Genomic DNA, 15,801 nt, shown 5'->3' on the forward strand with positions numbered 1-15,801 from the left:
TCAAGCCATACTACATTGAAAAAATTTCACGGGCCCGCATGGTGAAGATTTCAGTGCACTACTAGCATAGAATTCGAAGGATGTATGTATACGTATAGTTACCACTACTATACCAGCGGCAGATTCGTAGATTGTGCAACGTCGCAATTAAAACCTAATCATGGCTAATCAACTGTCATGTGCGTTTGAATAGCTTGGTACAGCAGATAAGCTGGAGAGAGGAAACAGTGTTGCTGCTATGCGATACTGTCATTTTTATTAGTTTAAAAGTGACTGAAATTTCAATGTTTTTCATTGAATTATCTATGAAAGTGCACGGTGGAAAAACTTGATATATTTTCTTTAATTTATATTTTCAAGCAGCACTAATATCGACATTTTTTAAATTTCTCTACCAGTGCGTTTAAATACTATAAATTAAAATGTGAAGAGTGCCTATGCACTGTTCATGGACTACATGTTAAAGTTGTCAACTTTGACATTAATTATCTCCGCATCGGTATAGTTTAAAAATTTGAAATTAATTTAGCATATAAATCATTATTTCATTTTAATATAGCTCCTTTTTCTAAAAAGCCAACCAGAGATTGATTTTTTTACATACAACCTTAAAAAGTACACTATTCGTTTTAAAATCATTTAATTTGTGGAAAATTCTTCTTTTTTGTAGAAAATCAATTTTTTTGGCATGAAATTGAACTATTCCAGTTAGATATTTACAACCTTATTTGAAAGTTCATTACTTTCTTTGAAAATGTAACTACTTCTTCATCTTTTTTTTTATTTATTCTAATAAGGAAATGAAACTATTTTGATTGAAAAGCTAACTAATATTTGAATATTCCAGGGATAACCCCAGGATATCCCTAGGACGTTTCCGGGATATTCAAATGGTCCAAGTAGGATACAAATTGATTTTATAAATCCTGCTTGGGAATTTGAATATCCCAGAAACGTCCCAGGGATATCCTAGATATCTTGGGGTTATCTCTGGGATATCCAAATTTCCGCCTTGCTGGATATCCGACGGGTTATCCCTAGGATATCCTTGGGACAACCTGGGAGATAAATGGGATCAAATGGGATATCTTGGTATATCCTATTGCTGTGATGGTTAGTTATAAAGTTTATTATGATATTTTTCGTTCAAAATTCGTCTCTGTTGCTTAAAAATTTAATTATTTTGTGGAAAAAGTGCTAATCGCATTTGTTTACATTATCGGATTTCATCGAATTAAAAAATTTCTCCTCCATTTTCGGATTCTAAATCAAGGATATCCAATTTTGATTTTAAAATTTAAAATGAATTACATGGCATTAAGTGTACTGTACTTATGTTTGCGCAAATTTAGTTAGCAAAGGAAAAAATTTAATATTCTGTTAACAACTTTAAAATTAATAATTATATGAAAGAAAATATAAAGTATTTACTAACAGTAATATTATATGTTATAGGTATTAAGTCTTGATACAAAATTACTGGTCAAGTTCTTCAGGACGTTCAAAGAGTAATGGGTGAATTAGCAGATGATATAAGCGATGACAACCATACTGTACAGTATGTCGAGGAACTCAGTTTATTGAAATATTTAAAAACCTATTTCTTTTCTATACTAGATATAAAAAATACAGGAACTTCTTACATACCAAATCTATGGAGTACCCTTATTCTATTTTAATGGTTCACAAATAATATATATTAAAATTTTGTTTAAAGGACCCCGCACTAAATGTATGGGAAAATGGCTTTTGGTGGATTTAGCTCAAGCTTTGTAATTTTTAAGGTTATAAGTGTCGGATGAAATATTCGTAAAAAAAATCCAAAAAAATGGACAGTTTTAGCGCTATGCGGCGCTAAGCGCTCAAGATCAGTAAATAAAACGAATTACAACAGATTATGTTACAAAAGCGATGTCAGCATAGAAATCACGGTTCAGATCGTGGTCTGTCATATTTTCGCCTAAACCTATGACTCATATAGCGCGCTTCTCAAAACGATCAAACGCTAAGCGCCCAAGATTTTTACTTGCCTAATTAATCACTTCTTTAAAGGCAGAAATGGTACCCGAAGTAACATTAGTAACTAGTGCGCTCATACCGATAATAACAATCTACCCTTCGCAAGAGGATTGAACGCTAAGCGCTCAAGATCAGCGAATAAAACCAATCCTAGTAACTTTAGCGACAAAAGCAATGTCACTATAAGAATCACGCATCAGAAAGTAGTCAGTAATATGTTTAGCCAAACCAATGACTTATATTGCGCGCTTCTCGAAACGATTAAACGCTAAGCGTCCAAAGATTTGAACTTGACTAAGTAATTACTTTTTTAAAGACAGAAATGGTATCCAAAGTAACATTAGTAGCTAGTGCGCACATCGATAATAACAGTGTACCCTTCGCCAGAGGGCCGAACGCTAAACGCCCATGATCAGCGAATAGAACCAATCCTAGCAGCTTTAGCGACACAAGCGATATATGTATACGAAACACGCATCAAGAAGTGGTCAGTAACATGTTTAGCCAAACCAATGACAATATGAGTCAACACCGTTGACTCATATAGCGCGCTTCTCAGAACGGTCAAACGCTAAGCGCAGAAGATTTGAACTTTACTCTTGGGCGCTTAGAATTTGATCGTTTTAAGAAGCGCGCTATAGGAGTCAACGGTGTAGGCGAAAATATGACAGACCACGATCTGAACCGTGATTTCTATGTTGACATCGCTTTTGTAACAAAATCTGTTGTAATTCGTTTCATTCACTGATCTTGAGCGCTTAGCGCCGCATAGCGCTAAAACTGTCCATTTTTTGGATTTTTTTACGGATATTTCATTCGGCACTTATAACCTTAAAAATTACAAAGTTTCAGCTAAATATACCGAAAGCCAATTTCCCATACATTTAGTGCGGGGTCCTTTGACGGATTTGATTTACTCTTTAATTTCACTTAACTATAAAAGAAACATGCGCGCGATCATTATTACTTGTTATCTAAAGCAATTTTTAAATAAAAAAAAAGTAATATTGATACGAAATGTGTGTACATGGTCTATGCATAATCTATACATAGTACATACATTTATGCACATTATGTAAAATAATGGAAAATACAATCTTTGATAATTGATGAAAACTGATATCTTAACTTCAGGATGCTTATATAGTACTTGTGTACAATACATAGACAATCAAACCATTTTTATTTTTGTTTAAAAATACGAATAACAATTAGAACAAACCCAGTGAAAACGTTAGCATAACTTAAAATTGCTCAAAAAATTATTCTGTTTGAAATGCAATAATTGTGTATTACAAGTACCGATTTCTGGTATAAAATGAAAAAAAAAACCGAAAAGTCTACAAAACTGTAAATTGCATGACTTTAAATAATAATCAAAACAATCTTATAATTTTTATAATTAAAAATACCAATTTTCAACGAAAAACAATTATCATAATACGTGTCGTGCGCCGAAGAAAGGGGACTTACTCTAAAAAAATCAAAATCAAGGTTTTTACACGTTTCGATAGTTTTTGAGCTGCTCTTTTTAATTAAACCATCGGAAAAAATATCCGAGCATTATTATTGCTAATAATTGAGTTGTTGGGTATCCGACTGATAGGGCTTTTGCTCGAGATTCCGATAAACATCTCCCACCACTCATCATACCATCTCCGCATCTCATCTATACCCCGTCCGTGAGCCGCGTCTACGACCTATCTCCTGTCCAGTCGACTTCAACCGCTAGTCCTGCAAAATCTCACTTTTCAGAGTAAGCCCCCTTTCTTCGGCGCCACGTCACATACAATAAAAAATTCTTTACGATTGTTAATCTTCTTTTAGACCTAATCTTTCTGTTTTAAATAGTCGATAAAAGTTGTGAATCTTTGAAATATGTTATAAGTATAATTAACAAAAAACACTAATATAATCTAAAACTATTAAGATCCTGAATCTTGTTCAAATTATAATTATTTTTGTTTGAAGATACCAATTTTTTATGTAAAACAAGGCAACCTCAAAGTTTTCTAAAATTATGAATGTTCTTTGAAATCTAATGATTTCTGAAAAAATTTAATTTCTGATATAAAACACTAACAGGATCCAAAGTTGTTTCAGCTTGTAAATTTTATTATTTTTAACAGAAATCATTGGATTTAAATCTCATGATATATTTTTTTAAATACCATTTTCAGATGAAGAAAAAGCAACTTAACCTAACGGTGTTGAAAAGTTGTAAATATTATTTGAAATCTATAAATTTTATATTGAAAATACCAATAATTTACGACGAAAAATGATAACAGAACATAAGATAAAATTGTTCAGAATTGTAAATAGTCTTCGAAATCTAATGATTTTTGTTTAAAAAGACCGATCTGAAACTCTAACATAACGTAAAGCTTCTCAACAAATGTAAATCTTCTTTGAGCTATGATAAATTTTGTTTCGAAATGCCAGTTTTTAGTATAAAACGATAAGGCAACCTAAAATTATTTTTAAAAACTTTTGAATCTTTAAAATTTGATTATTTTTGTTAAAAAAGTTTAATTTCTGGTACACATAGCTAACATACCAAAATTGAAAAACGTTTTATATTAAAACTCCTTGCAAAAAATACTTATTTCCAGCGAAAAGCACAACATAAAACATGCAGAATAATTTTAAATAATTTATTTAGAGATGAAGACCGATACGTTTTTAATTGTTTAATCTCAGCCGGTCCTGACTTGCATATGCAAGCAAGATCGGGCAAGATTCTCGATAATATTTATAGTTGGAGTTTGAAATTTATCATAAATCTCAAAAATAAGGTAGCAGAATTTGAACATCATCATCAAAGTAGTGATTTGATACTGAATCAAGTAATTAGGTATAATTATTAGTATTATTACACAATTAAGGCCATGTGACGAGTATAAGAGCTGATGAAGTCAGCTCTAAGATCGATATTTTTTTACCCATATTGAAAAATAAAAGTTTAAATAACGCGGAAATTCTTTTCGAGAAATGTTAAAGGATCGTTTGTGGCCTTGCAAAGAGTTAGAAGAAGAAAAAAGTTTCTCTATGAAAATTATGATTAGCGACGAACGCATTTAGACTTTACAGCAGAAGTTTGACTTCTAGCTGCCTCAGTCGGTAATCATGCAATCTGTTTTACCCACAGATTCGTAGAAGTTCAAAGATGTCTACTCGCTACGATAGTGCTGCTTTGACACAGATGATACGTATGCCAGGCCAAATTTGTTTATTTGCATTTCAGGTGCAAACATTAGTTTTTGCATTATTTTTTGACAATCTTCGTGAGCGATTTTTGTTATTTTGTCCCACTTTGATAAATATGAACCTCATAACTAGCCCATTGACTACTTTGCCGATTGCTTCCAGTGGTTTACAGCACGGTCAGTACCCTACCGATAGAAATCTCTGAGTATATTTATGAGTAGATATATTTAAAGGTCCAGTTAATTCTTTTAAATGTTTTAAAGGCTTCAAAATGTCCTTTCCGAAATTGAAATACGATCATAAATAATAAGCAAAGAGGCTATATCAATAGAGCAGCCGACACTCAAGGGTCCTTTGTTAAGCTTTCGGATAAAAATTTAGAAATAGATTTTTTTAATTTCATAGTTAACAGCCTAAAACATAATAATTCAGAATCTACGGGTGTCGAAGAATTCAGATATCTAACTTTTTTTTTAAATGCTTAAAATTGGAATTAATACGTTTTTTCGTAAATGGAGTGAGATACGCAAAAAAATAAAACATTATTTAATCCAACTAGAAAATTGTATATTAGTATATAAGTTATAATTATAAATAAGTATAATGAAAATATTCATTAATTTAAAAAAAAGTGTTAATAATTTGAAGAGAAATTTAAAAAGGGAGAGTGGGATTAGTGACGGCCGTTTACTGTAAATAACTCTGCCCGCTCGGTACGTCACGAATACAAAAGGAACATTATATTACCGTCGCACCACTCTTAAAAGGACCACTAAAAGGAACTTGAAAAGAACCCAAATCACTCAAACTATTTCAGAGACTAAATCGTTTCAAATCGACTCTGCCTATAGTCTCAAATGGGCGTGGCTATTTCGCTAGAGAATATTGAGTGACTTCTATCGGTAGGGTATTGCTCCAATATAGTAATATTAAAAAACTTTTTTCACCATTCTAATTATTTAGGACCAGAGACGCTTTCCTGCATGCCTTCTATTTAGCGTGACAAATTTTTAACACGATATGTCATTTCGTGTAGACGTAAGTTGGGAAAGAAAAGTACCGATCCAACTTCTACTTGTAGTTTCTTCGATTTTTTTCTTCTTCAAAACTTCCACTGGAACAAAGCAGAGACATGGACTTTATTACGTCCTCTTTCATTTCCCAAACTTTCAGAGCAATACCTCATTTCGTTTAGACGTAAGTTGAGTGAAAAAAATTGAGGGTCAGGTTTGGTCACGTGACCCACTCGTCACATGGCCTTAAGCCATTTCCCTTTCGGGGTAGACGTGAATCACTCGGTGGGAGACAGGAGTCATGTGAGAAAGGAATATAAAATTATTAGATTGATGCAGAATTCTCGTGTTATTTATTTAAATAACGCGGTCGTTCCGCAACACTGCTTCGACCCAGGTTGCTGCTCAATCTCTCTAGCAATCACTCCAAGTGAAGATTCACACAAAGTCGTCATGCGAAGTTCCCCAAACTGGTCCATTAGTATCCAAGGTCATTTGTTTCAGGTGTCATTCACTCTACTGGTACTCTTTTTACTATTTGCCGCCATACTTTTCTGTCCTGGCATAATTCTCTAGCTTCTTTCACGTCCATGCATTTTTTCATGCAGACTCTTATGTTTCTGTGGCTTCTTATGTCTCTTCTAACTAAAGTCTCATTCACACATTCTAACAATTCCTTCAAAGCATTTAAATTGAATAAAGAGCAAGACAATTCATGTTACTATCACTGGAACGTTAACATTATATTTTTTCCAAAAATTCGTAAATCTTAATTTAATTTTGTTTACAATTTTCTAACATAATGGTGTTATAAATGAAGTGATTGGTTTTTATAATGAGCACGAAGTTTCCAAAGGTTTTTTTTCCTTTTTGTTTGTGTTCATGTGATTCCACTTCCATATTTTCCAAATTATGATGCCTTACTTTTCATATTCACGTGAAATGTCAAATTGTAAACTTTAGCGAGAATCTTACCCGCTCTTGCTCACACCTTTTTGTTTTATTCATACTATTATTTTTGAAAATGTTGGTTACTTTAACTGACATTTACGTTTTAGAGAGATGAAGAAGAAGAAGAAGACGACTACTTCGTCGATGCGCGTGACGACAATTACTTTGATATCAACCTAGGAGACGAAAGCACATTGGATAAAGAATACATGACTCCGGAAATTAAATACACAATTATCGAAGACATGATGGCCGGAGCTGATTTCAGCAAACCAACAGCAGTAAATTATTCTATCCAAAAAAATGGGCAACCTTTCACGCGATTTGTACTCAGTGTCATCGATATGCAAGCGTCTTTGACCCTCGCAAAGATCCTTATTTAACGTGAAAATCACGTAATGTCAGAATTAGCGTCAAGGAATATGATTGTGAACATTTTTTTATAACAATGGACCCTTTAATTCCTATTTCTGAAATATTACAAGCGAATTCAGGTTACTATTACTTTCTTGTAGACGAGATATCTCATAAAAAAGGATTTATGAATGACATTTATGACGGGAAACTGTATCGCGATTTTGTAAAATCCTTGAACCAAGCTGACAAACATCAGCACGCAACGACAACCTTCAATACTGATGGAGCGCCTTTGTTTGAAGGCTCAAAAACTTCCATTTGGCCCATATACTTGATGGTTAATGAGCTTCCTTATAGTATTAGAACTAAATATTTGATACTAGCCGGTCTTTTGTTTGGTGAAAACGAGCCCGACATGGATGTTTTTCTTGATCCATTTGTTGAAAATACGAATCAACTCTCAAGAGTGGGCATCGTGTGCAATTTCAATGGCATCAAACTTCATATTAAACTTTTCCCGCTGGTTTGCTGTGTTGACTCTGTCGCACGAGCACCAGTGCAAGGATTTGTTCAGTATAACGCCCGTGATGGTTGCGGTCAGTGCCTTCATCCTGGAGAATATGTTCGGAACTCGGAAAACACCCATTGTGGTAGATGTATCAAATATCCTTTACTAAATACCATTCCAGAAAACGTAAACATGGCTGATACTATTCAAAATGCAGAACAAGCAACCTCAAAACAGCCAGTCTCAGGCATAAAGTTGCGATCACGTTTAATTTATTTGATTAAATTTGATTTAATCCGTGGTTGCGTGCCAGATAGTATGCACGCTTGTTCTGGAATAGCAAAACAGATCTCTAAATCGTTGTTTGGAACCAAGAAAAAAGTAGGGTTAATGTCTCGGCAATTAATAGGTGAAATTGATAAGCTTTTAGCTAATATAAAATGTCCTGAGCAAGTAGAAAGACTAACTCGTCCTTTTTCTGAAAGGGAATTTTGGAAAGTTAGAGTGGGAAAACTAGACATTTTGTTATAGATTACCAATTGAGCCCCTGGAAAGCAGAACGTCCTGAGCGTGCGAGACGAGCTTGCTTAGTAGGTAAGGGAGGGGATAACGCGTTGCTATGGACCGCATTAATTCGACACAAAATTAAAAAATCGCGATTACTCCTGTTTTAATGGTCGTATCGAGATAATTTTTGGATATAAATTTTCGTCAGTCTTTGCCGCTTCTGATGAATATAGAATCATAGCTTATTCCGTATAAATATTTTTCCCAAACTGAGCACGAAGTTTTCACAACTTCGAGCTCAAAAACGTCGCTATAAATTTTCGAATTGTCCAAAACAACCAATAATTATCAAGTACATGAACATTAATCTATACTATATCCAAAATTCAGCTCGATCTTATTTGATTTGTAGAAATGACGAGCATAAATATTTTTGCCTTTCTCACTCAAAACGCATAAATATGTCAACACTCGACCAAGGTCGCGCCGATGGTAATTTGTTTGTCAAGGACAAAACAAATGCGAATCTATGGAATGTTGCGGATTCTAAAAATCCCTCGGCGAACGATGTAATTGACAGATGTAAAGTGATGTATTTCAAAAATGTACTTTCAGAAGTTTTTTTTAACAGTATTCAATTTAATTTTGTCAAATGTATTGCTGTGTTGCATATAAAACATGTTCCTATATTGATACCTCTTCGCAGTTAATTGTTAACATGTGTACAAAAGCTGTGAACAAATAATAAATGAACAGTAAAAAAAAATTATACGTTTGACATGAAATTACATCACGAGGCGTTGCGCGCATTTGACGGAACTTCAAAATCAGCGCGACCTTGGTCGGACGTTGACATATTTATGCTCATTTCTACAAATCAGATCGAGCTGAATTTTGGATATAGTATAGATTAATATACATGTTTTTGATAAGTATTGGTCGTTTTGGACAATTCGAAAATTTATAGCGACGTTTTTGAGCTCGAAGTTGTGAAAACTTCGTGCTCAGTTCGGGAATTGAATTTATGCGTAATGAGCTATGATTCTATATTCATCAGAAGCGGCAAAGACTGACAATAATTTATATCCAAATATCATTTAGATACGGCCATTAAAACCGGAGTAATCGCGATTTTTAAATTTTGTGTAAAATTAATGCGGCCCGTAACAACGCGTCATCCCCTCCCTTACCTACTAGGCAAACTCGTCTCGAGCGCTCAGGACGCTCTGCTTTCCAGGGGCTCAATTCTTCTCCACATATTGCCAGTAGAGTATTTAATGCATTGTGCCCTTTTTGTAGAGGCTTTGAGGCTATGACAGTCAATGTACAGTTACTTTTTCATGTATCAACAAGTGTTTATAATTGGGAACCACTATGGGCCCTTATTGCCTTTCCTTTCGAAGCCGGAAACAGTCAATTATTAAAAGGAATTCATTCTCCTAAAGGCATTCACCATCAAGTAGGTCATCGAATAAGTTTACAGTATAGTCTGGCGATATTGAAAAAGAACGTTCATCCTTCCTCTAATGTAAGACAATTCTGTACTTCCATTGGAACTAAGATGGTACAAAAAACTCTCCAACTGTCTGCTCCTCGATATTTTGGTTGTCCTTCAATGTTTAATGGGTTCTGGATAAACAATTTAAATCTCTCGCCCGACAGCACCGTTTCGTATGCGAAAATGGTAAAAAGTAGTTGTTTATTCATGTCCTCCAGAAAAAGTAACAACCGTTCAGATAACACCTATGCTACGCTAAACGATAATACGTACGTCAAAATGAATTATTTTATTGTTGATAGAAAGAATAAAACGGAATCGACTATTGTTCAAAAAATTCACGTAATAAATACTTTGAACAATGTTCATGAAAAGTTTAAAGCAATCGTAGAAGTAAGCGACGAAGAATCAGCCATGCTAACGAGATCAATTAGCAAAATATGTATTCATATAACGATAAATCAACATCAATACATATGTGCCATGCCAAATTTGTATTCATATTAGAAATGTAAGTCACTTAAGAGGTTTCATAATAGGGAAATAGGATGATTTTTCATAAAAATAGGAAAATACATTCCTTTAAATAAGGTAATGTAAATGCCATCCTAAATTCAATATGAAACACTTTAAATTCCTAAAAATTCAAGCCGAAATATATCGCATATTCAACAAATAAGTAGAATTTTCAACTGAAAAATATTTTAAACAAAATAGTTCAACTTTTAACCAAACAAGATGATTTTATTAAAATAGTTTGTTTTAATCTAAAAAGATACATTTTCAAAAAAAATAGTCAAATTTTCAAACAAGAAATAATAAAATTCAACCAAAAGCAGTTGAATTTTTAAGCATTAAAATACGCATTTTTTAGAAGATAGTTGAATTTTCAATTCGAAAAGTTGAATTTCAACAAAAAAAAGTTCATTTTCAACCATAAAAAGATTACTTTTCTACCAGAAAGGATAAATTTTCTAACAAAAGACGAATATCTAACCAGTTATATCAAATGATTTTTTTTTGTACTGAAGTAGTTGAATCCTCAACCTAATAGATGACTTTTTAATCGAGAAAGATGACATTTAAACCAAATAGTTGATATTTCAACTTAAAAAGATATTTTTTTAACCGAAAATATAAACGTCAAGTTTTCAGGTCAAACAATTATTTTAAAAAATAAAACGAATTTTTAACCGATTGAATTCAACCAGAAAAGACCAATTTTGTGCCAAATGGTTAATTTTTTAGAAAATAGATTAATTTTAAATCAAGTGGTTGCATTTTCAACCAAATAGTTTAATTTCCTACCCCAATTCTTGAATTTTCAAGACAAAAATACGAACTCACTATAAAGCAGTTTAATATTCAACTCAAAAATATGAACTTTCAAATAAAATAACGAACATTCAACTGAAAAAAAATAATACATATTTTCATAAGAATTTTAAATTTCTAACCAAGTTGTTGATTTTTCAACAAATAAAGATTAATTTTCAACGAAATACGTAATAGTTATTTCAACCAAAAAATATTATGATTTTAAATGAAAAACAGTCTTTGAAAGAAAGTTACGATTCTTGGTTTTCTTTTTCTAATTGTTTAGAAATCATCTGCTTTTCTGTACTTCGTTCAATCTGTACTAAATAAAATTCTGGAAGAAAAACTTCGAATTATTTTTATAAATGATTATTTGTACATTATTTTTATTTTGTGTTTTTGAGACGGAATTAAGCGATACGTTTTTCCCCGATTTATGAAAACAAATATATTCTATGAACTTATGTGTATTTTTGTGTTGTGTTTTGTTTCCCAAACAAACATAAAAGGTAGAGAGACCGTAGCTCACAAGGAACGTTTTGAGCATTCGGAATTATTCATAATTAAAATCAAATTATTCTAAGAATAAGTATTGTTAAGTACGCGCTGTTTAGAAGTAAAACATGAGAAATATGTGTCTGATAAAGTCTGTTATATAAAAGAAAAGAGAAACCATACATCATAAGAAACGTTTTGAGCTTTAATATATTTATTATATTATAAGGTATGTAATATTTATAATACGATAATAAAAATCACTGCAATAATATTATAAAAATTAACTCTGCGACGCGTATTTATTAGGGTATCTTTTCACGGACATCGACTTTGAATTATTCATTGAATTAATATTTCTCTCAGGGTTCACATCTGGGTTCTCGACTAATCATATTTACTATAAACAAACAAGATAAGCTGCAAATGAATCTTATTTAAAATATAATGTCCATGACTGCTTCAAAATGCATGGTCCGTGAAAAAGCACCCTTCAGCGTTATGGGAGAGCAAAAATAATTCGCGTTTGCTTCGGAAAAAATTGAAAGAAATGTACCATTTTGTAATTTATTTTTTAATAGGTTAGAATCATCTGCTTTTCTGCACTGCATTCACAGAATCATTTGCGGACGCAATATGTTGTCTTTTACAAGAAATCAGGCGATACGTATTTTTACAATTTGCGAAAAAAAAGGATTTCTGAAAACTTATGTGTAGTTCAGTTTTGTGTTTCCTTAAAAAAATATATTTGAAATTTAATAAGAAAGGACTAGTGGATTATGTGTGTGCTAAATAACTGTTGTGACCAAAAAATGTATTTTGCAAAAAATCCTATTTTTGCATTTTCCTGTAAACAAAAACAGATGCTTCGATTTTTTTGCCGGTTCACATATCAGTATAATAACTGAAAACTTAAAAAATAATAACTTACCTTTTATTAAATTCAATACACTGAAATTACAACACTGTGAAGAGTTTTTATTTTTTTTTATTTAAAAAATCCCGATCAGGGTCCGGCAAGATCCCGGCAACAGATCCGGTCTCACATTCGGAAGATTCCGGGGTCATTTCCGGCGTAGATTTCTTAGTCGGATCCGCCGTCGTATCATAGTAGGATACGACGCCGGAATTTTTAGTAGGGTTGGCTGGAAGAACAGTTTTTTTGGGCAATAAACTATTAGAATTTTGAATTAAACAATAAATGAAGAGATCTGACCAGGCGGAAAATAAAAATTATTCTTACTTTTGTTACTACGATGTCTGAAATATGGGTATGTCACGATATCAGAATGATTATATTTAACTCACCGTTTAGGTGCTTTTAAACATCCAAACGGTCAGAAACACCTCTTTAAAAGATCACAAAAATAATTTTGTCAAAACGCTATCCTTTTCCAACGTTTGGTGGGGGCAGGAAGGAAACCCCATGTCACAATATGGGATTAATTATATTTAACTCACTGTTAAGGTGCTTTTGAACATCCAAACAGCCAGAAACACCCCTTTAAAAGGTCAAAAAAATAATTTTGCCAAAGCCCTACCCTTTTCCAATTTCTCGTTAAATATGATCATTCCGTTATATCGTGACAGACCCATATTTGAGACATCATAGCAACAATAATTTTAAACATTTGCCTTATCAAATCGCTCCATTAATCGTTTAATTAAAGATTCTAATAAGGTAAACCGAGCATTACTGGGACAACGTAAGAAGTATGTTCAATACTGGGAAAATAATAAATATCGTTGAGTATCTTTTATATTCCAACGTAAATTATAAAAGTAAAAATGTTCTATTATTTTTTAAGTTCTTTTAAATTTGTTCCCACTATTTATTTTTGCCCTGAAAAATTATACATTTAGTAAAAAATAATAGAAAATATTCCTCAAAATGTGTGAATGAACTGCTACAAAATTCGCCATTTTTTTTTTTTTTTTATTTCAAAACTTTCCGCATAACTTTTACAGCATTGTATTTTGAAATTTCCTACACTAAAAGAAAAAGTAATTTTTTTGCACATTTTTAATACGTTTAAGAATAAAATTCATAACTTTATTAGCGATTTTATTCGAAAACTTAAGAATATTTTAATGTACCGTATTTGGACAAATTTTCAGCGAAGTTGCCTACACCGGGACGAGCTGTCGCTGGTTTCAGTTTCGGACACTTGAACGTGAGTTGAGAAATTGCATTTCCATTACTGAGACGGTCACTTTCGCCGTATTTTTAATTAAATGTCGCAGTATTATGTTAGTGATATATTTAAAATATTGTTTATTGAAAATTCCAATTCTAACCTCAAAGTTTTCCAAAAGCAATGTAATATAGTATCTCATAAATTTAATTTTAAACATAATACTTCAATTTTCTTACAAACTCTTGAATTTTAAAATTCTTATTCTTATCGAAAAATATAATAGTTGATACCGTATAAGATTTTTTATTAAAAAAGAAAAATATTTCTACCAAATGTTTCAATTTTCTATCATAATAATATTATTTTCAACAAAACATTTACTATTTTCTAAACAATGTAATTTCTAATAAAATGATAAATTTTTGAACCAAAGACGAATTTTCAATAAAATAGTTGAAATACTAATCAAAACAAATTTTTCAGTCAATAAAATTTTCAACCAAATAATAAAATTTTTAACCAAAAAATAATTTAAATTTTCTCAATACTTTTTTAAATGTATGTATTAACTTGAATTAAGATGAATTCTAATTCAGAATTTACTACCAAACAGTTTAATCTGCAGGTAAATCTATAATATCAGATTTTAATGCATACTTACCAATTTTATCAAAAAATTTAATTTATTAATTATTAAATTACATACCTAACAGGTCGCAAAATTTGAGGTTAGCATTAGAGGTTTCAATAAATTAATTTGAACAACTTTTCAAGAATAAATAATTAAACGGTAATGACAATCCATTCTTGCTTTCTAATGTATTCTGTAATAAATTATAAGTCAACTGCGCCATTTTATTTTGATAAGCTCCCCACTTTAAAATTGTGTTTATGTGGATTAGCTTTTCCTAACTGTCCCAGTTATGGTCAATTCACCTTAGTTTGTTGCCAAACAAAATTTTTTTCAGCCAAAACGGAGGTGACAAGTGACGACCCTATTCTGCAATCTAACCACAGCTTTTACCAAAATTAAAAGATCCACCAGACTACACCTTTTTTAAATATACTTTTTGTAAATTTCTCGCTCACTAAACATTTTTTCATCATATTCCAGATCACTGCAATGCATGCTAATACGAGTCAGGCCACCTAGTCGGAGCACCGCTTGTTGGATTAGTTTCACTATTGTTTCCCCTCCGAATCGTAAGAAAACAAAGTGGGACGATAAATGGGGTTAAGACTACGGTTTTATTAAACTCTTATGAACATACATAGATGTATGGACTGTCTCGATGCTTAGACTTAACTCATAATTTTACGCCTTTTAAAAGTTACATTCATCAAAAACATAATATTGCGAGTAAGGCAAAACGGATAATTCATTATAAAAAATTTGTAAAATTTTAATCATATTGGCGTCAAAATGTATGAGTTTGTAAGCCGGTAACAACTGATGCTATCGAATACATTCATAAATTGTTGAAATTGCGATTCAAAGTTAATATAAAAGTACAAAGTCTACTATGTACCTGATCGTCTTCATAAATAAAATTGCAAGGCATTTCCTTTCGTAATATTTTACCGAAAATTGTGTCTCCACCAGGAGTTGCAGCAAGAGCCTTTTCCACTTCCATCGCCATTTTTCTCTGGTTCAGTGCGTGAATGGAAAAATTCGAGTATACTTGGCTAAATCCTGATGAGGATTCGAACATCGGTTTAAAGAGAAACCTCATCTCCCTCATCCAGGGTGTGGTCACTCAATGATTTAGAAGTGCAGACAACTTCTGC

At 32.2% G+C, this 15,801-nt stretch overlaps 1 protein-coding gene across 4 annotated transcripts in view; it reads right to left on the bottom strand.

Annotated features, from left to right (window-relative positions):
* The window catches only part of LOC117174063 (histidine triad nucleotide-binding protein 1), a 117,819-nt gene extending 102,038 nt beyond the window's left edge, over positions 1-15,781 (bottom strand). For all 4 annotated transcript variants that reach the window (XM_033362730.1, XM_033362729.1, XM_033362728.1 and 1 more), the window contains exon 1: positions 15,543-15,781. In XM_033362730.1, the coding sequence (XP_033218621.1) occupies positions 15,543-15,755 (213 nt within the window). In that variant the 5' untranslated portion in view covers positions 15,756-15,781. The remainder of the gene's footprint in view (positions 1-15,542) is intronic.
* Between the last annotated feature and the right edge of the window lie 20 nt (positions 15,782-15,801).

The sequence above is a fragment of the Belonocnema kinseyi genome, chromosome 6 (assembly GCF_010883055.1).
Source record: "Belonocnema kinseyi isolate 2016_QV_RU_SX_M_011 chromosome 6, B_treatae_v1, whole genome shotgun sequence".
In the NCBI taxonomy this organism is placed as follows: domain Eukaryota; kingdom Metazoa; phylum Arthropoda; class Insecta; order Hymenoptera; family Cynipidae; genus Belonocnema; species Belonocnema kinseyi.